This window comes from Ixodes scapularis, unplaced genomic scaffold, assembly GCF_016920785.2.
Source record: "Ixodes scapularis isolate PalLabHiFi unplaced genomic scaffold, ASM1692078v2 PGA_scaffold6__148_contigs__length_123643588, whole genome shotgun sequence".
Lineage (NCBI taxonomy): Eukaryota > Metazoa > Arthropoda > Arachnida > Ixodida > Ixodidae > Ixodes > Ixodes scapularis.
This window is the reverse complement of record NW_024609881.1, coordinates 111,700,305-111,724,226: the sequence shown is the minus strand read 5'-3', so window position 1 is coordinate 111,724,226 and position 23,922 is coordinate 111,700,305. Positions and strand designations below refer to the sequence as shown.

General features: G+C 46.1%; 1 protein-coding gene across 2 annotated transcripts in view; it reads left to right on the top strand.

Annotated features, from left to right (window-relative positions):
- Positions 1 to 12,056, top strand: part of LOC8032520 (protein kinase C, brain isozyme) — a 76,027-nt gene extending 63,971 nt beyond the window's left edge. For both annotated transcript variants that reach the window (XM_029978167.4, XM_042294653.1), the window contains exon 14: positions 6,094 to 12,056. In XM_029978167.4, the coding sequence (XP_029834027.1) occupies positions 6,094 to 6,246 (153 nt within the window). In that variant the 3' untranslated portion in view covers positions 6,247 to 12,056. The remainder of the gene's footprint in view (positions 1 to 6,093) is intronic.
- Positions 12,057 to 23,922: the final 11,866 nt, after the last annotated feature.

The following is a 23,922-nucleotide window of genomic DNA, read 5'->3' as shown; positions in this document are numbered from 1 at the left end:
TGTAGCCGCTCAACGTCTATACAGGAGAGGGCGCTGCGGTCAAATGCTCAAATGCGTATATAACCACGTTCTATACCACACATTCTCTTTCTGACACGGATGAAAATCAGCACGATCAGCACCACCAGAGCTTCACCCCAATCAACATCATTCACCACATGAAGATGCGGTAATTTTTGGAATGTACATCCTCTGCCGTCTACGACATTGCACTATCCTGCGGGCGCACCTACGCAAGCCAAACAGGCCACTGCGTAAATGACCGTGCGAGAAAGAACACACAGCAGCTATCAAACAGACGTCGTCTGGGCATTTGGCAGTGCAATACGATCGACGCCCGTGGACCTCTTTGTTGACAGACACAACCATCCTGGCACTGCACAGCGAAAAAACAATCAGAGAAATTCACGAGGCGTTTGCCATCAAAACAAGGGGCGCCGATGAGTGTATCAGCGAGCCGTCTGTGGCCCTGATAGATAAGAAATGTTTTTCTTACAGAGAAAGTGGGTTGGCTGGACAGTGACGAGGTTTTGATAAAGAGAGACTGACACCCCCCCCCCCCCCCCTTTTTTTTTTCCCGTGCGATTCATTCTTATGTTAGAAGACTACCCGATAAATATTTTGCTACAGCGTCGCGTGTATTTTTAATAAAGTCAAATACGCAACAGCTCGAAACCGAAACCGAGACTGAACTTGGGAGGAAAAATAAATATAGAGGAGGAGAAAGTTGCTGGAAGTCACGTGGCTATGAAACTTTTTTTTTTTTTATCTTTCATTTAACGTATTTACAGCTTCTTAAAAGCCAGAAAAAAATAAGTATCATATTTTCTGTCTATCTTTATTGAATGTGTACCTTCGATGACCCCCGACTTTGATTATTTTTGGTCTAAACCATAGAATACTGCCCGTGACCACGGAGAAGAGAGTGAGCGCGACTCAAACCGGCCAGTTCTCGATCGGCGGTTTTCGGGCGAAAAGCAAACGAATTTCGAGACGCAAATTGTGTTTTGGCTAGTTGGGCTCCTACATGTCATGTACAGATAAAAATCTTGGCGAGCATAAATACCCTGTTAGTAGTATCTCTTGAAGGTATTTAAGTCAGCGTGTTTTCTAATTAACTTCCAGTTGCGAGTGCGCTTCGTGTTGTCGTTATTTTCTTCACTTTGTCCTTGTCCTTCGGCACCTTATCCAGGTGCTACATCACGACCCAGATGTAAAGTTGCTTCAAATAGGGTTTTGAATTAATTTTTTTTAGCGCTAAATTTCCAGGGGAAGTTTACGCCGAATGTTGGCTTCAACTATTTGCCGGAAAACATTGGAGAGTGGAAAGGCTGATAACAGACTATGGGTCAATGCTTTGCGGCCACAAAGTTGCACTTCTCTAGTAACTGGCAGGATAAGAACGGCAGGCCATCTCTTCCGGATGTCTTGCCTTGAGCCCGCGCTCATTGCCTTCCGTTGTGCTTTGGCTGCGCGTGCACGCTCGAAGCTCACGAGAGACCGAAGCGTTGTCGAAGGCGGGACAACTGGGCCGGCTTACTAGAGCAGCGTCTCAGCCGAGACTGGGTGAAAGAAATCGCTGCAAATGCTGGAGGCGCGCGAGCGTCTTGAGACGCGGTTTGAGTCCCGCTCAGCTGGCGCTCTGACTTTGGCAGCACTTTCTTTCACCCAGGCTCAACTGAGACGCTGTCTCTAGCAAGCCGTTAGCAAGCCGGCCCTGAAGGCGCTCCCTGCCGTTGAAATTCTGTTCATGAGGCGGCCAAAGTTTGCGTGAAGCTCTATAGTGCCGCGCGCGCAGGTGGCCGAGCAGGCAGCGCGCCCGTGGCCTAACGGTTATAGGCTCGTAGCTCTCAAGTTTTGTGCAGCGCTCCAGGCGAGCAAAATATAATATTTGGCTCGCGTTTCGAACATGCGTCAATACACTTCCTCACAAGAGTTTTTTTCTACTCCGTTCCATTCTAAGTGCCAGCGTAGCAGAGGCTAAAGGATCGACCTGCGAGCTTTCAGCGTCCCTGCCAGGCACGCGCGCTCGTGCAGTGCGAGCATCGTTCAGGAGGACGCGCTTTTGCGAGTAGCTTCGGCTTCGCTATCACGTAAAGTGAAATATACGTGCTCGAGGAAGCTATGAAAGAAAGCGAAGATGAAAGGAATGTTTAATGAAACGCTGCGGCCGCGAGCTGCAGAATTCTGGTCTCTTATGTTTTTTTACTTTCTTTAGGCGTTTTGTTACCGCGCATCTACAGATGCTGACAGCTGCTTGTATTCGAACGAGGCACGTGCAAAATCCAACGCTTCAGCGCCACACGGATGATGCAGCCAGCATAACCTGGTCGCGTCTTGCATAAGTCTTCCGGACGCGCTCGCGCCCCAGAGCAACGAATCTATCGCGCGTGCCTTCCGCGCAGAAAGCCAGGGTTCGATTCCTGGCCGCGAAGACGTATTTTTGTTGACTCTAACGTAATGTTCTGGTAAATTCGAGAACCGTGTTGCTGATTCGAGGTCAGAATGTTCGACACGCCGAACCTTCTACGCCGATTGTTCCAGAAGCCCACGCGTGTACAAAAGGGGCTCCGCGTGGGAAGCCGGAGCCAGTTTCGCCCCAGCGTTCGACTCTGCTGTCACGCCGACTTCGACGCTCGCGACGCTCCCCTTTCTTCTGTTCCCTTTTCTTATTTTTGGGCACAAGTTCGCCCCATTAAACGTTTAGTTTGTCCAGTTATTACAGCCTCATCACATGTCATTCGTGACAATAGCGCAATCGTTGGACAGCTTTGAAACGTTTCGCAATCGAAACGATATTACTCCTTTGCTTCACTAAGAGCTTGTTCACACAGTCCCGTTTTCTTACGTGACGTTATGTTACGAAAGCTCACGTGCAAGTCGCCGGGACATCTGTGCTTCATATTAAGCGAGGCTACCGGTTCAAGGACAAAACTTGGCACGCTACATTCGAGACACGGAAGTTTCGGCGACTTATCCGTAATGTAAGAAAACGTCAGAAGACGGTGCTGTGTGAACCAGCCTTAACACCGCACTTCACAACTATACGCAGTCTCACCGAAGTAATCCCGTTCGTCCGTTGGGTAGATTCAGGACGAATTGAAGATGTGCATGTACCGCTGGCCTCTTGCGATCAACGGGTCCGTGGCACTAAACGTTGTTGAGTGTCCTTATTCCACAACCCGCTTCGTGAATCGGTCGTAATCAACGTTACTAAAACACTCAGTTGGGAAACTCCCATAGAGACAGCTTAGAAAAAGTGGCCCCAATCTGTCTCCGAGCACCGAGCTAATGACGAACACAACGCCTCCATTTCTCCCGCAGCGGCCACTCGAGGAACTGCACTTGACTTCAATTTTGGCTTTAAGAACAGATACAGCTGAAGAGGTTACAAGGGTGCCACCCCCGGCGGACGCGCCGCGTCGACATACCGAAGTTAAAATGCACCTAGGTCGGGACGCGCTACCTGAAAGGACCGCTGAGGCATGGTTGTATAAAAACAATATTAATTATGCTGCAAAGCCCTACAAACTTAGGATTTTAAAAACATAACGCGCCCCTGTTTTTGTACTAAACTCCAATAAATTTCATACAAAAAGAGTCTTTTCCGTTCGTTTTTACGCAAAAACAGGCTTTCAAAAAGCTCAAGGTGACCACAGTACAGACAAATGATAAAGAGTGGCGCTGTTGTCGCATTTAGCTCGGTCTCGGTGGACGCCAGCAGCCCAGGTTTCGACGGCGAGTTTCCCAACTGAGTGTTTTAGTAACGTTGGTCGTAATGAACGGCTTTTGGGTTTTGGCAGCAGTACAAAATGGGGAATGAAATGAAACGAAAACAAGTGTTACCCCGGCCTTTTCGTAAACACCTGCTCACCGTGAACGGATATGTTTTTGCTATATGTTAGTTTAATTCCGTCATTGTTTTCAGGTTGGACTGCGCGCTCCGTTCGCCCCTTGCGTTGCGGTGGGAGCTACGCGATCGCCGGACCAATTAACCGCTTCCCTTTTATCACGTGACTTCGCTCTCCGCCCGTGGGCGTGGTCACGTGGCGGAAGGTGAACGTTTCCGTCCCACAGTGGGGCGGAAGCTGTGCGGAACGCAAGTTCGTCTGCTTCTTGCAGAGGGGTTCCGATGATGTGAGAACAACGACGTGCTCTTATTGGCTGATCGAAAAAAAAAAAGAGGGAGTAGACTTCAAGGCATCTAACGTTGAGGTCTACCCACTATCCATTCAATCAAAGCCAATCAGAGCTTGGCGTCGTTCTGACGTCATCGCAAGTCCTGCGCAAGAAGCAGACGACTTGCTCTCTGCATAGCTTCCGCCCCATGCACTCTCAGCTCAGGGGGGAAGTGTAGGAGGTATTCACTGGACGCCATATTTGAGGGCGACGTTTAGAGCGCATGCTCAGAACGAGCTCACCCTAATAGCCTGCTAAGACCGGCAACCTTGATGGTGCTAAATGCAAGCTCCAAAAGGACTGCGGAAGCTCGCCGTCAGCACGCGCTCAGCAGCAGCCCACACGGATATGGCCGCCACTGAAGACTCTCTATAGATGACTGCCCTTGCACACCGCTTGTAGTCGTCCATTACTCAGATGCTCGGCTTTACGTATTCGGCTCTCTCAGAAGCACTGAAGTTTGCGTGTTGAGTCATTTTGAGTCCGTTTTCGCGCGTTGTAGCTTAAAACCAAGGGCCATCGTCTGCCAATGCTGGGACTGAATCGGGAAGCTTGATATTACGCATCATGGGAAGCGAAAATCTCATTAGTAAGAAAGAACTAGGCTGTTCTTAGTATCTCTTTAAATAGAAGCCAGTTGATAAAATATTTAACCGATATAACGGAATAGGCGATTGCAAGCAGGACATCTGGCAGCCGCGTTGTTTGCTTGTGAGCGCGAAACCCGTAAAAGCTACCTTCGCGTCCGTGCCGCACCTGCTTGCACGCATGGGACGCCAGCCAACGCCACCTAGGAGACAAGGCCGGCTTATGACGTCATCGTTCGTGAATCCCCTACCGACCCGCCCGAAGCGGCAAACATGTTGAAGCTTGGATGACGCGATTGTCTCGATGCTGACGCCATAGAGTTATTACAACCTGTAAGCTTTGTTAAACATTGTTAAAGTGTAACTCCTTTAGTTACAGCTTCTTTTTCTTTGTCAGTGAACGAGGTTAGCCTGTGGTCCACATAATGTGTGTATAAACACGAGCGACGAATCTAAGCAAAATAACCATTGAAAGGAATGTAAAGTGTGTTCAACGTTCGCCAGAATTCCTTCGGTGACGCTTGTATAGTGCTAATATGCCAGTCTTGTCACACATACGAAAATGACTTCGTCGGGCATTTTTACGAGCGGTTAAAAACATCCAAAAAGGAAAAGAATCAAATACGTAGGCTGTGAAAAGTTTATCTTTTTCTCATTTCCTATGCCGGCCAGCTTTTATCGGGCACCTGTTTTCTGGCTTCTACCTATTCTTTTAAATATTTCGAGCGTTTCGAACGCAGAACAAGCATCTTCGCACATATACACGAGCAGAGAGAATAAAGGAGTACTCATTTATCGTAAATCGAACTATATTACCTTGGCCTTCACTTTATTTCCATCGTTTTCATGCACAGGGAGTTACTGATCCAGTGTTACTGCTCAGTTCTTGCCGTCTCTCGGTTTTTTCACATGTCCTTCGTTCGCCCGGTAACGTAAATCCCAACATGCAGAAAAGCGCCGACGCCGTGTTCGCGCTAATAGTGACCGAAAGTGCTCGTAAATGTATGTGTTAAACCGTCCTAACGTTGGGTTGAATGACATGAATTCGACAGAAAAGCACTGTAACTGACCAATATTTTCATTTGTGTGATAGAGAATATTTCCAAGCTATTTACCACGTTATAATTTTCCGCGTTGAAATGCATTACCGGAAGTCAATTTTCTGCTGCTTGCTGTCTGCTTCGATTTGCAACAGCACATTAGCGCCAGCTGAACCTCTAGCGCTCGTTCTGCTCCAACTTAGTGTTTGACGAGTCCAGAGCCCGTCCCTTTGTTCCATGAACGTCCTCACACCGTGTGGCCCCTTTTCTGTTTCCATCGTACGCAGAAACACCGCAAGGACGTGAGCAACTTCGACAAGCAGTTCACGAGCGAGAAGATCGACCTGACGCCGACGGACAAGCTGTTCATGATGAACCTGGACCAGACCGAGTTCATGGGCTTCTCGTTCCTCAACCCGGAGTTCGTGCAACACGTGTGATACGTCACGCACGCCGACCGACTATTACCTTCAGGATGCTGCTGATGCTGCTGTCACCGCCGCCATCGTCATCGTCACCATCGTCGCAACTGCGCGTGCGCCGTGACCCCGATGAAGAGTCTGGGCTGCGCGACAGCCACCGTGGCTCACCGAGGGTCCTCTACGCGGTGCTGCCGTCGCTTCCCACCACCACGTGATGCACCCCGCAGTCACGTGACAACCACCGCTCGGACGCGCATGCGCACTGCGCGCCATCTGTTTGGCAAGTCGCGCGTCAGACTGAGATAGGAGTTGCTTCAAGAAATGGCGCGGAAGTTCCGGTCGAAACCTTCTTTTCAAATGTCTTGGACGGCCTTACAAAGGCAGAGTATTGCCAAACGTGGTCTTGCGCTTCTGATTTTCTCATTTCTTGACTTTGCATTTCTACCGTTAGCTTTCACCATGACCATAAGCAGACATAGCCTTGAACTTTGCCTGGAAGCAATTAGAGCCATCGCGGGAGAACCTGATGTGTACGAGATCGCCACGTGACTCAATCACTTCTTGAGTTAAAAGTCCGTGAGCTGTTCAGCTTATCCCCTGGAAACAATAAGTGAACTGGTTTGTTAAAGTTACAGGATGCTTTAAATGTGTCGCTGCAAACTTGAAGGAACTGTAACATCAACATTGTTCGCTCTAACGTAAGGCAAAACTCCCTACGGAGCGTCTGCAGTGCAACCGGTGATCGTGCACATTGTTTCCACGACTCGTCAATGAATGGTCACACGCTAGTGTACGTTGTCAGACATCGGATCCGGTGACGTCCTATTGAAGAGCTTATCTGGTTAATCAAATTGGTTCATCCGAGCTGTTACATCACCTGGTCACACGCTTGGTTTCCTTCTGGCCAGCTTCGTGGCTTCATGGTACCATCGCTTCATTTTTCTCTATACCGGGACTGTTACTTCTTGCTTGCCTGCTGGCTAGTACGGGGCAGCGTACATCTTGTTATTGCTGTTATCCCTTTTGAAGTGTACGCTGCTATGTACTGGCTAGAGTCGCTAGAAAGCTCTAGTTCTGGCAAGCGTGGAGGCTGCCATGATAGAGTGACTCCTATGCTCAGTCTTGAGGTGCTCCGTTGTCCGATCCATCGCGACAACGATTCCCATTGGATACGAGAACCACCTGCTTCAAATGTGAATCCATACTTAAGAGTTATACGATGGCCTGATTCTCAGAGTTATACCGACCGAACAAAATGCTTTCCATTTCTCGATCTCCTCGTAATGTGAGCACAACTCGGCAGAGGGCGATAGCTATGGTCCCGGTGCGAGCCATTCAGAAGGGCGAAGAAAAGCACGTGACCACGGTCTGTGGTAGCGCACTTCTCCTGTCCAGAGTGGTCAGCTGCTCCGCTCGTCCGCTTTAATAGACCATTCTAATAGCCGGCGCCATCTAGGAGCTGCTGAGCCAATTATAAGAGTCCGCAATTACTTGGGCACGTACACTGAGCATGTTTTGGACACGAGGGCTGCACCGGCGTTCGAAGAGGACTCCGATCCAATCGCGCGCTTCGTGCCCAATGGATGGATAGATGAATGTTAATGGCTATACTCTTTGTAACGGGGGGTAGCTTGCGCCACCTAGCCTAAGTCTAAAAAGACCAAGAAATGGCGACCGCCATTATTGCTTGTATGGTCCGTCGAAAAGTGTCTACTGGCTTACGAGGGTCGTAGCTTTTTGCTGTTTGCAAAGTTGTGCTTGAACGGAGTATATAACGTTTTTTTTTTGTTTTTGTTTTTGTTTATGTCTCGTTCACTCGCGTGATTTGCCGTTGACATTTGTTTCGGAGAAAGCGAACTCTCGCTGTTACCCACGGGGACCTTGGCGATATCCTTGAACAAAAGATAGAGGTGAAGCTACTAAACCTGACTGCCTTTTTTATTTTATTGTCACGTTTTGTTGGCGGTTATGTGAGAGAGAAAGTTGGGGGGAAGGGGGGGGGGGGGGGGGGGAGGGATGTTGGTTTCACTTTTGTATTATGTACAGACTCACATATACTTGTTTGTGCAGTATTCTTGCCTGATTTTATCGGAAGGCTAGTCATTCATATCCCGAATAAGAACGAGTGTCAAAAAAAAAAAAATGCTATAAAAAACAGCTCAGGATACGCACGCTTGATTTTATGTTACTCAGGTAAAAAAGTTTTATCGAGACTCATAGTTATCACGATTCCTTGGTCTCCAAGCTCACCCTTTTAATGCAAACTTCGTAAGTGCACCTATTTATAATTCAAGATACATGTCGGCACAATATGATAATCAGGTTGACAAGACACCTATCTTCATTGACAGCTTAACATTAACGACACGTTGCGAATCCAATTGTGACGTTCGACGCTCCAAAACTAATATCCAATAAGCTTTTTTTTTTTTTTTTTTTTTTTTTTAAGAAGAGTTTTTTACATAGCAGGCGCTCCTCGGGCAGCGGCGGAAGTTCGAACTACGGTTGGTGTACGGAGAAAAAGTTGCGTACCTCTCCTACCCCCTCCGCGACTCAGATGAGGAAGGATAGGTAGCGCAACTCCCCTACTGAGCGCCACTTGCGCTTCGAGATTCCGCCGCTTGGTGTCGTCTTTCGGACGTCACGTATGCAAATGCTTCCCAATGAGCACGCCATCGTTGAATGGTCTAGCTGAAACTGTGGGTGGGTCGCTTGGACCCATCAGTCGGATACTTCAAACATTCTATGCGTTCACAGTTGCCAATTTGCGCTGCCATATTTAGACGATCACGAATCTTACTTTAATGCGCTCCACGTCGAATCTCTTTCAGAAAATATATTGAAGCAATCATCCGTCACGATTTTTTCTTTCTATGTTTTTGTTTTTTTGCTTTATTCATTAAAAAGATTTTTCTTTTTTCGTGTGTGTGTGAGCGGGGATTTTGTTTGGAGAGGTTCGCAATGGGAAGCCCGGCTCTAGGTTAAGAAATGTGATACATGACATGCTCCTTGTGGCAACAGCACTGTTTATGGATTTTTTTTATTTTTCTTCCGTGAGCAGTGACAAATAAGCTGCCGCCATTAATCGTTCAGCATTGTTGAGTTGTAAGACAGCGAGTTGGAATGGCAATACTTCGCGGAAAGCCGCTGCGCCTCCAGGATTTCACGAAAACGATGCATTTTGCATACCATTCGTCTTACTAACTCAAAACCTCGGTGGAAAAAAAAAAGTTTTTGAACAAGGCCAGCCTAGACGGCGAAAGTTTGCCCGAGCTTCGCCCATCTTCCGGCAGGGGCGCTGTCGTCCTAGGGGTCTCCGTGCAGGCGCAGTCGACCCCCGCGCGACCTTGTAAACAGCGCCGCCCGAATAAGGGCGGTTCCTCGAATGGCTCTCATCGGGCCCTTGATGCCCATTATGGGCCTCTAAGCATGTTGCGCCACCTCTCGGCATTTCTAAGAAATGCGAGCGAACCTCCGCCACACGTGCTTTATGGCGAGGCGGCGTCGTCCAGACACCTTTTTCAGTGGCCACTAGTCTCCCAGAGGGCGCGAGTTACGCTCCATTTCAAGGGGGAACCAATTTATTCCCGCCTGTCTCTTCCTCCGTGCTCGGAACCTATTCGACCAAATTTGTATCGCCTGCATCCCTCGGCGTTTTTATTTTGAGCACTTCTGTCCTCGTGAAAGATTGCAAAGGACGTAATTCAATTAAGTCTTCGGTATTTCATTGTTTTGTTCTCAATTTATTATAATAAGAAGCTTAATTGAAAAACATATATGCCCCACCAACAGCCCGATGAAGAGATCTCATTAATTTTTAGTACGCATGATTAAGTTGTGTAAAGTGCGAAAACGTGTTTTGAAGATTACGCTTTTATTTAAGGGACTCGATTTTCATAATGATAACAAAGAAATTCTTAGTTCCCATCAGAACTTGTCGAACGTATTTAACCTTGATATCTGCAAAAAATATTTAGCGGCTGCCACGGGTCTTTGAAAAACTTAATTACGCATTTACTGTTCCCTAGGCGACAGAATCTCTTGTTTATATTTTTTAAAGATGGTCGTTCGAATTTTATTTTCGTAAAAACATTACACCATTTGAAAAGTACGTTCACTGCGCAAAAGAGCAAAAAACAACAACATAGTAACTGCCCGCAGTCGATTTTTTTTTCTTTTTACTTCGGCAGACTAGTAGACCGAGGAAACAACACGTGAAAAGCTGCAGTGGGCGATATTTAAGGACTGCAAAACATCAGTAAAAATGTAAAAAAAAAAAAAAAAAAAAAAAAGCCGCTGGGTTTAAGGGTTCTTGAATAATTGTTTTAGCGGGTAAATGAGAACTCTGAAATGAGTTCCCTCAGAAGTCCTTAGAACCACCCTTCGATTTGTGCCATGGGAACATGTACGCCTCTTCCTTATAAATTTCGTTCCAAATTCCGTTTTTCGTTACATCGTCTGAACAGAGGGTCGCCATTCTAGCTCGCTGTCTTCAAGGTTGCCAAGACGTGCCGCTAAGGCCTTCCAGTGTCGTTGTCGTTTCACTGCCTGGTCTAACATAGTAATACTGTCATTGTTGCTCATGCGAGTTAGTCGAGGTTTGGGGTCCTTGGAGGGTTGTCCTGTTTGATGGCAAAGTTTTTGTCCGGAGCCGCCCTCACGCAGTGTCGCAGTACCCTGGCTCAGTCTACATGAATTGTTCGTTTTATGAACAACTTTTGTTTTTATTTGCCAGGTCTTATGACTTCTAGTTCTGATACTGTGGTCTCTCGATGTCTCTGGTTTGAAAAGATGGGCCTAAAACTTTCCCTGGTTATTTTGTTTTGTTGCGAATAATTATTGCGGTCCGTGCCAGCTATGCTCGTCAATTTCTGTATGTGGAAATTGACTTTTTGTTTTGTTCGTAGTTCTTGAAGTTTTTTTCGCTGGTAGAACTTTTCATTGCGTAACGTCAGTATATGCAACGCACAGAGTGGACCTATGGTGTTCACGGATGCTCAGTAGCACTGTTAAGATTCCCCAAACATCGCAAAACACATTGGACCTAATGTTTTTTTTTTTATCTGATTTTGCCGTGGTTCTTTGACCATATTGGAATTGTTGCGAGAAACTTCTATAGTAGAATTTTTAACGCCACGTTTGACTGAAAAAGTTTTGGTAAGAAATACCCTTTCTCTTAGTACTACCGAATGCCTCCCTGACTTTAGGTAATGTGGGGCCTATGTCTTGTTTTATGAACTTCAGGGGAGCAATACAACTGACGTTATATTACAAAATCAATCAACAAGATTAAGAAGAAACTTTTGCAACTATGACGCTAATTGTGCTGACAAGTCTTTCTTTCATTCGTATGAATGTCTTCCTACAATGCGAAGCTAACTAAATGCATAATCTTGAAGAAAAGAACCGCATAATATTGATTGGCTTCGCGACCATAATTTAGGGAATCCGGAATTACTTTTGGCCGTTCCTAGGGAAGCGATTTTTTCTAAGAGTGTAGTGGCATCCCCGAAGTAGTCAGGTCTCTTAGGGAAACGCCGACCTCCATCCCTAGGTTCCTCCTTTCAGACCAGGGCCATTGGGGATCTCCGTAGTATGCAAACAACCGGCGATACAATTTGCTCGTAATTCCTCTTGCTTATCATCATACACTGGCACGAGGGCCGAGAGTTCAAATGGCCGATCGACTTGTAAACTTCCAACTTTGTTGTTTTTATTTTCGTTTGCCTCTCACGTACCTGTTCTCTGTCATGACGTATTTGGTTTTTACCATCGGTATTGTTTTGTGTAAAAAAAAGAACAACATTAAATGTCACATGTTCTTATTACTTTTGTTTTGTTGTTTTCCTTGGTTTTCTAAGCCGGGGCGTTACACGCAACCGCTGCGTATATCTTGGGGGCGGCCGATTCTCGATGATGCATCTTCGTGAATCTAGCAGCAAGCTATAACGCGCAAAAAGTCTCACCAATGAATCTAGGATCTCTCTTCCGTGATTCTGCTCAAAGATATTTTAACAATCCGGCATGCCAAACATTTTTTTTGTTCTTTTTTTTTTATAAATGCCAGCCAAACATCGCGAATGTATGTACCAACTCGCGGCTGTGACGTCACGCAGCTGTGGTGGCGCTCCTGTCGGCACGGTGCATGCGCAAAACGCTTCCCCACTCAAATCTCATTTCTGCGCATGCGCAGGGCCCACAGCTGGTGTGGGCAAACGCGGACCTGTCTGTAAAAAGAGTGTCTGTGTACACACTTACGTTCACGCACGCTTTGCAAACATTTCATCCCCCAAATGAGCCACATTCATCTTGGCGCCCGTGAGAGAGAACTCGTCTTGCCAGAAAATGGCGGCGCGCGCGCGGGCATCAGCAGCGCTCTCATGCCAACCGATCTCCATACCCGTTCCTCCGAACCACTCGACCGACCAGCAAAGATACATCCATTGTTTTTTGCGCGTTGAGACCGAAACGATAACGAAAAGCATGTCTGAAACAAGTCACGTTCGTGTTATGTGTGCATGTGTGTGTGTGCCTCTGCCTTCTCTGGTATCGGGAAGATGCGCCTCGGTTTGGCCGACCGCCGCCGTCGCGGTCCCACCTGACCTCTGGTTCCGGTATCCCGCTTAGCCGTCGATCAGTCGATCAGAGTTACCGGTAGTCTAAAAGCCGCAGTCAACTGCTCATACTTCAAACAGACATGACGTCGAATTATTTTCGGAAACGTCTTACGCATGTTTGCGTCATACATGCTTTGAACATGGCTGCAGACAGGTTTTGATAACCAATGTGGCAACATCATCATGCAAGGAAAAAACATGCCTCAGAAGACCGTTTTTTAACGATGTATTAGCACTGTGACCGCGGTTTCAAGGACAATATTCATCATCGACATACATAAGGTGTTTAGCTTTCCATACAGATGTAGACCATTAGCAAACGGGTATTTACCGTCTGCTATTATAGCGTACACCCGTAATCTCTGTGGACGGGTATTTCCGTCTCTAATACGGTCTACTCGTCCGCTAATGTTCTAGACAAAAAAAAAAAAAAAAAAAAAAAAAACACACACAGAACCGTTTTCCGCGATATATTTAGATAGGAGCAATGTTTTGTTTAAAGGAATCTACGTAGGCCATTCTAATAATCGTTTTTCTGCGCGCTGATATCTTTTTCTAATTGGGCTGGGGAACACGATCTGAACACGCGTATTAGCTCTTCTGGGTGATAAGCATTGGAAAGGTGTGTAGGGCGTTACGGTGAAACACTGTAAACGCTCGATTGGGCCACTGAAGCCGGTAAAGCAAAATGTCACATGGACCTTAAGTTCCACTAATGCCACATTAAAGCATCGAAGTTGCGTGGAACGCATCAATAGCTTGGCTTGAACGCGCATTGCTTTGTTCACAATACAAGTAATTATATTGACATCATGACGGAGGAAGTGTAATAAAAGAGAGTGCGGCTTGCTTTCTTAGGACTATAAGTGACATTTAGCAAGCAACGTTGTCGCTTGCGCAGGACTTCAGGTTGTGCATCCACCGCCTCTGATGAGGTCCGACACACGTTACTGAAAGGTGGAATAAGTAACAATTTGAATTACTCGCACAAATGTTCGGTTTGCATATTTGACGCAACAAGTAATTGAACGTTACATTAATTAAAATTTACTCACTTCTTATCGTTTTTGTTGGTCGCGTGTTTCTTGCGGCGAGTCGAGCATTTTATGAAACAACTACTTATCGCTGACTCGCTTATTTACTAGATGTTCGTCGCTTTGCTCAGACTTCCCCTAGTTTCTCGTTTTTGTACGATGTAACGAACTGGTAAAGACTGTAAAAAAAAAGTTCCTTGCTCCAATCATGAAAGAAACGTGCTCTAGGTGCACCCCTCAGTATTACGAGTATGGGCAATGAAATACATATTAAGCAATGACAAAAAAAGTCACGAAGACTACCACTAATGCTTAACGAGTGATTAATTTTAAGTAATACAATTACGATACGCACCGTACAGTCTTCACCTCATTTGTTTCACCGGTGGAGCGTCGGTGGAACATTTTGCAGTGACTCACACAGCTGTAAATATGTTTAACGACTCCATTTGCCTGCGAACACAGGAGAACCGTTTGGCGACAGAGCTCTATAGCAATAGCATTGCGCCTGGTTAGCCGTTCTTGGTGCTATCGGCCGCCATTGTTCTTCCAACAGCCGAAACCCTCCTGAAGGGGAGTTTCGGTTCTGAGGCTCCGAGGCAACAGCGCCGACCAGCGGGCAGGTTCGAATCCCGGCCGAGGTGCCCGCAATCTGTCAGAGGCGGAGGAGGCGCCGTGGTTGCGGGTCAAAATATCCCCCAGGTGGTCGAAACTACTTCTCAGTCCTTCACTGGGGGTGTGCCAGATGCCCTTCATCGATTTGGCGAGTAAAACCCTCAAGTCTGACTTTAAATATGACGGTTTCTAGAACGGTGCCAGTCCGTCAGGTGAAGCGCAACGGACGCGGGTCCGGCCGTGGCGAGGTGCATCTTCCCCATACCGACGAACAACCAACCACTTGCCTTTTATCTCTTCCCGAGTTAACGCTGTTACAATGTTCCTGCCTTTTCAGACAACTCCAAGAAGGAATTGAGTCTACTAGATGCACACGTGCTTAGAGTTAGGATATTTGCATTGTTTGCGTAGTCATGCAAAGTAGCAGTTTTTTGAATGAGGTGACGGTGAGGGACACCAACACTGTGGCAGTTCTTCGCTCTTGATGCATTCGGTCGGGTTTCCTGGTTCCTTTGTATAAATGATTGTATTATGTGGAGGTGCTTTAGTGGCCGGTGGACCCCAGTGAGATGGTTTTTTTTTAATTTTTTTGCAAAGGTCTAAGCGATACTTTGTGAACTCATTGACCTCGCTCAAATAATGATGAGCAGTGTCCGATACCATCGTGCATCTCTTTCGACGAAGGCTTGGGTTTTCCTTGTGATGTTTCCGTGTAACTTTCAGAAATACCCTTACTTGAAGGGATCCACAACCATGTTTCGGCCGTGTGCTTAAGGGTGATGTAAGTTAATGTGTTTGTTTGTGGGTTGGTTGTTAGGTTTGCGTTATTGAACAATTGCGGCGTTTGCTTGCCGCTGTTATATCACTGTTGCGCTCATCTTGGGAGAAATTTGATCCTAAAAGTCTATGCTTGGTCTTCGTTTTTTTTTTTTTCTTTTTGATAGAAACATTAACTTTTAAGAAGACCTAACTTTATTTAAACTCGATACTGGAAGGCTTTCGCTAGGTTGCTTTGCCTGCAACATTTTGTAATTCCATGTATCACAGAAACCCCGCCAGTTACTTGTGTTGAACGAAGGCGAGCTGCGTTTACCTAACACACTCTGCCCTTCGATCATGTAGCGATAAAGCATCTTATGGGCATTATTGCCAGTTCTGTAGCCCGATGTTTCATCGAATGCTGGGTTTATCTGAGTTCACACAGGATATATATTCAACTAACCGATTCTGAAGTCACTTCAAAAACCAGTAAAAGGTTATCTGAGATATTCATCCGGTGCGTGTTGTAGTGCTGCCGGTCTCTTAAGCGTACAATATACTGTGAAGTTATTACAACGATTAAATTTCATGTATGATAGTGCGATTGCTGTGGCCTGGCGACACGTCGTTCTTGGAATTGCTAAGACGCGTAAACACATTTCGTTACGAGCAAAGTGCCAACGTATCCTAACGTGTGCATCTAGCATTTTAGTTTCTAATTATGCACCTTACTGGCGTACTCCTTTCGCTATGTGACGTACTGTCACTTAACGGAAGTTGGGACTATCCCGGTGAAGTCGTCAGGAACGGCCGCTCGCGACATCGTACTTTTGGATTTTGAGTTGGAACCACTTCGAGAAATATTTGATGCATTTACGCTATACGTGCTTGTAGGAGTGTTCTGTGTATAGTCTACTTTTGGGACCACAATGCCGGACTTTTTTTTTTTTTTTTTTTCTGTGCAAGTTTTTGGCAATAATTTGAATCGAAAAACAACAAAAACGAGAAGTTGACGTGAAAAAAAAAAAAAACAACAACAACATATGCGTGGAGGAGGTTATTTATACGCAGTACACTGCGCGACACAGTTGACACGAACAAGTCATCGCTTGCTATTCATGTGTTTTTCCCCTCGCTAATAAAAGGTTGTCTCAAAATTATGAGTGTCATGGAGTGTGCTCATTATGGGCGCCAAAGTATGCGGTAACATTTAATATTGATGAATACGATGCCGGGCCATGATAAAAAAAAAAGAACACCGAAAAAAATGTTGTGTTTGCACTAACTGTGTCGCACAGTGTTCAGTTCTCTTGGTATGAGGACTCGCTTTGAAACGAGGTTAGATTGATTTTTTTGTGGGCTGGATTTAGTATATTTTCTGTTGCGTTGAGTCCCTTGCAGGCCGTATAGTATTTATACGGAATTTCTTTCCCTAATCTACTCAATGACAGCTCGAAAAAAAAAGATCTCGCTGGTTTTAAAGTTTTTTTTTGCACTTGCATACTAAGGTGTTTTCTTGGGGGTAAGTTCTTTTTCAGCGAGAACGGTTCATATGTTAACATAGGCGTCAAGATCTGTCCCTGTGCCGGTCCTTTGCCTTCCCGTCTTGTTGATGTGCACCTTAGCAGATCTCACCAGGCGATGGGGTTGTTTGTAAGAAGACTGTTAATGTTGAGCCCGCTAATGGTAACAAATATAAAAGAGTGAAATTGAGAAATGACAACTGTGTGTTGCGCGACTTGCAATTTTGAAGGTACCCAATGCAACGCTTCCAAATACAGCTCAAGTTGTAAAATAAAAAGATGTACGAACAAAAGGTGGCACCTTTTCGTGGCTGTCTGCCGGCCTGTGTACCGTTGCCGATGGCGGCTTCTTTGTATCCTGTGGGACAGATTACAAAGCGAAACGAAATGCGCACTTTTTTTTTTCAGTCCTGAGGATTTTGACGAGAATAAGGTAGTGCCATATTTGCTCTCATGTTCCTGTTTACCATCCATTTAACCATTTAACCATTGTTTTTCACGGATGCCACGAGACGTTAAAACCAACATCTTGGTGGTAAAAAAACAAAACAAAAAACAGTTCCGTCATTTGTTTTAATTTGATTATACTAACTGACTTGCTATAATTCTACAACTTAATGACCTGACTTGGAAGTTTAGCTACATGTAATACATACGACGAGACCTATGCTGCTGTAACAGATTTGCTTCTGTGATGTCCTCCTAATGAGCCAAGAATGGAGCTCGTTGTAAAAAAGTGTAGTACTTTTTTTGCTCGTAACGACATTAACAAAAACATGTATCTACTAACCACCGAGACCTTTTTACAACTTCGTCATTGTTTTCCTCAGTTGCTACACAGATTTCCGCTGTGCATGTCCGCCCTACTTGCTAATTAAGGCTAACTTCCCTGAAACTCCTGTTCGTGAAGACAAGGTGTAACCGCTAAGGGGCTGAGCCCAGCATGCCGCCACGAGAACGTGCGGAGATTCAACGATTGGGTCCATGGTCAATATTTTGTCCTTGTGAGTGTGCACGGCCGCTGATAATTTGTCGGAGCTTCCACAGCGATCAGCAAAGAGAGCGCTTGCTTGTATAGCTCGAGACTCCGGGATTCGTCTTTACGTTGTATACAATGACCTAACATCGAGAAACCATGTATGGCTGGTGACCGCATGTAGTTCCTGCCGACTCCGCCTCTCTCTGTATACCTACCTAGCCACGTTGCCTATTTCCAATTTTTAAAGCGGCTTCACACCAAACATACGAAATGTGGTGAAAGGATGATGATGACTGAAATGGCCGCCACGTGATCAGACAGTTGTCTCTGGTTGACTACGTTGTCTACACTTGTACAGATGATGTAATACTGGGACTTGCGCCTCTCCCCTTCCCGCCTTCATCCAGGACAACCAACCAGAGATGTGTGTCGCACGTTCCTTCCAGGGGGACACGTCCTCGTAATGGTTACGATACCACATGAGGTTACGTGGGTGGGTGACAAAGTTCAACAATCGTCTCTCACCTACTCTGGCTTTGCTGCCCCGGTCACGTGGTAGTCTGGACGGCTACATTATGCAAACGCCACAGTTAACTGCATCTAAACCGTGTACTGCTTTTCTTTAATTCCGCCCGTTTTTTTTAACGCTGAACTGGATTAGGTTTTGTGGACCGGAGGTCTAAAAGCGCATTCTGCATAGCCGAAAAAAAAAAGAAGGGCCGCTTACAGTCTAGTTTAATAATCGCCATCGCTGCCATACTTGTCCACTGGGCTGTGGAATGCATGTTGAGCATGCGCAAGAGTTCTCTTCTGCAGAATACGAAACGCCGCCAGTGACTCAGCATTTTTCGCCTGGGTGGTAAGCGCTGTAATGGTATATATACAAGACGAGGCGCACATTGGGTTCGGAGCAGCAAACCGTGACTGCGACAGAACACCAGCTTGGCAGTGCATTTAGTGTTTTCGTCTGACGGGTATACACGTCCCACACTGTCGTGTCACGTGACACTGCGAGCGGGCCGGCAACCAATCGCAGCAAATTTATTTCCTTTTTTTTTTTTGCGATCCACAAGTTTTAGTTTAACCCGCATTGTCTGTTTGGTGTGAAAGCCGATTATACCGGGTCTAACGATCCCGCACCCACAGTAATAGGGAGTTTTAGGGGACCGTCTAAGCACACCCGATACTGTACGACGGGCCCTCCGGGACGAACAGTCTCAGTCATGTTTGCTTCATGCATACGCATGCTTCAAACATGTCTGCAGAGATTGTTTGTACTGTCGAGACCGTTTATAACGAAGTCAACGGGAATCGAAAATCACTTCGATATATCCGCTATTTCGTTATAACCGACTTCGGTTATAACGAAGTGCAAAAGGGAATGGGGAATCGGGATCGCTTCGCCGCAGCCGCTATTTCGTTATAACCGACTTCGTTATAACCGGTCTCGGCATGTATACGACCAAAGTGAGAGGATCGTCGTACAAGGACGAAGTGCGCCTGGGACAGTGTCTGCCTGTAGACTGTCTTTTGTATGATGTACGAGCAGTGTTATACCGTGCGGATAAAAATACTCTGCCGTCAAAACAAAAGACAGGGAAGGCGGCGGCTTGACCCGTTCGGCTGTTTTATGTTTTTTTTCTTCATATATATATATATATTTTTTTTTTTTTTTGTGTGTGTGTGTGGAAAACGCCTCTCGTTGCCTCTGTGGTGTCGGCCTGTTTTCGGCATGCTCCCGGAAAGTAGGATACTCTCCTCGTAGTGCTTCCTATTTTGGGTGTGCAATGACGAGAAAAAAGAAATAATAATATACGACGAACGAGTTTAATAAAATATTATTTCGGAACACAACTTCCCCTCTTTTTCTCTTCCTCTCCATCTTTTCGACCTGTGTTTGCGCATGAGTGTTACGTGCCTCTTCGCGTGTTTGTTTTGTATTGTAGGGTTCCGTGTTTTCGGTAAATAACGATTAGCCGCGAATGTGAACGCCCGAGCTGGTTTTATTAAAATTAGAAAGAAAAATGAAAGCCGTTTACAACTCCGTGTAACGCCGAATTAGAGCGCAGCTCTTGAGGAGGAGGAGGGAAAGGTATTGAGGGTCACGTGACCTCAGGGGGGAGTTATGTGATCTTGGTGTGTCACGTCACCTCGGGGGAAGTCACGTGACCTCGGGGGGGGGGGGGGGGGGGGTCACGTGACCCCCCTCCCCGAGGTCACCGAAGGTACCCGAGGTCCTCCCGAGGTTCTCCCGAGGTCCTTCCGAAGGAACCCGAATGCTGGGCTCCCCATCTCAGCGCTGAGCAGCTGACGGGAAAACCCGACTTCCCTGGCTTCGCGCCAAGAGATAAGTAAAGGTTTTCCGTAGCGGCGACGGAATCTCTGTAAAGTGTCGCCCGTAAAGCTATATCGCTTCAAATAACAACGCTCGTCTTAAAGGGATACTACAACGAAATTTCGGTGCTTATTTTTTGGTCTATATGTGTTCAAAGGAGCAATATCACATCGAACACACCAATATCTTGTTAAAAAAGTCACGAAAATAAATTTTAAAACGAATTAAACGATTACCAAAGAGCACCTGCTGGATGTCGCTAACGCCTCGCTTGTAATGCCCGTCTAGAAACCTTGACAGCTATTGACGGTGAGTGTCTCGCCTCCGGCCACGACGAGAGAAGAGGGGCAGAGGGAACTCCCCCCTCCCCAGAATCCCTTTTGTGTGTTCCAGAAGTAGCTATTGTCCCCCTACAAGATTATAAAAGATTAACCCGTCACTCAAAATTCGTACAAAAGCAGCCGCTTCGGTGGCTGGAACGACTAGGCCATCCCCTCGACGTCAGCCTCGCCGCAGTTTTGCTCGTCCCGAGACGACCTACGTCAGGATTCCTTGGGATGTCAAGTGCTGGGCCTTCTCCGAGCGCTTGCTATACTCCGTTTCACCTTCCGTCCGAGCACAGCGGACGCTAGGAGCCATCCCAGCCAATGCGGCGTTGAGGGAGTGTCATGCGACCTTGAGCTCCCTGTGTCGCCCCGCCCCACCGGCAGGTCACGCGACTTTCTCCCGGCGCTGGATGGGCTCGGATGGCTCGTGGCGTCCACTGCGCTCGGACTGAAGGTGAAACGGAGTATAGAGTGGGCCGTTTGTAACAAAACATACAGGCACGCGGCTCAAAATACAAACGTGCGATTGTCATTTACGAATATTGTCGATCATATTCAACCTATTTTTGAACACGACGGATATATTTCAAATTTCGTTGAAGTATCCCTTTAACAATGTTTGAAAAGTGTTAGCTCACGTGGATGCATGAACGGATTCAGAATGGCGCTGCAGTTCGGGCGGTAGCGCACGCCAGCTAGCATGAAAAAACTTGGCTAGGCCATGGTCATGGCTATACTTCGTCTCACCCTAGCATGGATGTCTACACGGGATGTGCTGCACAAGTCCTGTTTAATAAGTTCATATCTTAAAGCTTATTTGGTGCAATTAAGGACATAAGACTGAAGCTAGACGGTTTGCATATTTAGGGTGCTGGAAAAAAAAAAGAAAAAAAAAAAAAGCTCTGGTTTGTGCCGCATTTGACCGCCTGAGATAGCGGAACAGAACAGAAAAAAAAAAAAAAAGATTAAGCAGTCATTTCTTTTTTTGGGTAAGTGTCAATATACAAAAACAGTTGTCTCTGACTGATAACGCCAAGACTAATTACTACGAGCTCTGGTAGAGCGAACCCAGCCGAGTACTAGCTGCAATCGATGTCCCCTAGAAGACAGAAAAAGAAAAAAAAAGCAAGACGGTGCGGGGACAATTCTTTCGTCTGTCGACCTCAACCTCCGTGGCAGGTCCGTTCGCTTCCGGCATCCTCGTCAACCCTATTCTATGGGGAAAGAAGCCAGATGCTCGCTTCGTAGGATCGCCTCAGGCGTTGTATGGTGCTTTTGAGTGCAAATAAACTTCGAATCTGAACCGGCCGACGCCGACCAGGACTCTGACGATGATTTCTATCGAGAGGAAGAAGCTGCACAGCCTGATGAGGTGTGTGAAGACTGCTGTGTTGGACAAAATGCTCGATAAAAGTATCTAAGTTAAGTTACTAAATACCTGCTTCATAAAGTATTTAAAATAGTACTCAAGTTACTTTCACTCTAAAGTATCTTGAGTAGAGTACAGATATTTCGAAATGTAATTCAATTACTTTTGAAGATACTTCCGCATTGCATAATTTGTATGGACATCAGTGACAAACCGAATTGTACAGTTGCGCAAATATGGTTTACCAGAATGGTTTATTGGGGCGCAACAGCACAAAACGGGGACAAAAACATCGTAGGTCTATCCTATGCAGTCCAACTATAAGGAGCAGGAGATCACTGATACATGTTACAAAATATTTCTGGAACAAAAAAAAAAAAAAAAAAAAAAAAAAGAAGAAGAAGAGGGGTCGCTTTAGTTATAGTGACATTGGTTTAACAAAGAGAGCCCACGTATGAGCCACGACACTGGTCGCACCTTCTGCAAGTAGGTAGCTCGGCTCCCGCGCAAAAGTCCGAGGTTGAGAGAGAAAGAGAGAGAGAGAAAAAACTTCTTTATTGACCCTTGAATGCCTGGGAGCGGACACGTCTTTTTTTATTTCTGTAAATTTCGCGTTCTGATGAATTTGCGAGCCCTCTTGCTTATTCGAGGCTCTTATGTTCTACGCGCGAACCTTCATCGCCGATTGTTCCAGAAGCTCACGCGTGTCAGTCTCGCTCTTGCGCTTGACTGTGCTACTCCGCAGACCCTCGACGCTTGCGACGCTACCTCTTCGTATTTTTTTTTTTTTTTTTTGTCACAGATTTTGTTAAATTAAACATTTGTTTTCTGCTCATTCGTCGCCTCCTCATCTACCATTCGTGACAAAACATTGTTCAGCTTTGTCAGTAAGACCCCGAAGAAGATTTTACGGGTGTTGACAGTTGACTTTCTTTTTGTCTTGCGGTGAACCTCTTATTGCGTCAGAACTGTCCCCATTTCATCGTTGACTGCGGCAGAGCGCTAAATTAAGATTTCATTTCAATGACGTGTTTGCCAGATATTCAGACAGAAATAGCCCAAAGCGCTTATTGATATTCTGTATGGGTCTGTTTTTATTGGCACGAAACGAGTCCGATGTTTGCGTCCAGAATTTGATGACATTGGACTTAAAGCTTCGATGCCGCGTCCCTCAACCCTCGTTATAGTGAAGACATTTCTCTGGAGGGGTTGAGCGACCTCATAAATATAAAAGGACGTGGGGAAGCATCGGTCACAGATATTGACTCGTGCCAACGTCCACAAATAAAACCGCTGACCCCGGATTTATTTTTTATCTATTTTTTATTTGTGGCATGAAGCACGCGGAGTATTTTGTAGAGTATTTTGGTGCCACAGACCCTCCTGCCCCAGGCTCTGCTCCTGCTTTTTGGTGCTCCCACAAACTAAGGGTGGTCGCCTTGAACGGAAGCGACTAACATTCTTGGATGTTGGACAACGAAATGGCTTATTTGCAGGGGTATTACGGCGTGTGATCGATTTGAAATCCCCTCCAAAGAAGTTATACAGTTCGAACTTTTCTTTTTGTGACTTATGTCCTTTTTGTTTCTGCCGCAATTGCCAAGCTGGACAAGGTCAAAGCGAAGCTCCCAAAGCCAAAGATCAACCGCGCATAAAAAAAAGATGAAAGACATTGATCGGATGAACGTTTCATGCCTGTATAACAAATTCTAGATTTCGGGCTCTTCGCTGCAAAAAGACCGCCGTCGATCAATCGAACTCGCAGTCGCTGGTCAAGAAGGTGAAGTATCGGCAATGTACTTCTACAGGTCCCCTCTACAGATGCTTTGAAGTCACCACTCGGCTGCCACGGCGAGTACCGGATCTTCAAGTATGCCAATCGCGGCGCTGGTTCTGCTAAAACCTTCCTCCGTGCCCTTAATGACCCCTTAGCAGTCGATTGGCAAAATACCATCATCCCACAGCAGGGTTGGGCAGTATCGCGATACAAATGTATCGCGATAATATTTCAGAAATACATTTCGTATCTGTATTTCTGTATCACAATACATTTTGTTCACCAGTATCTGTATTCCTGTATCGAAATACATTTGCAATGTTTCTTTGTATCGCGATACAATCGGGGTGAAATGTATTT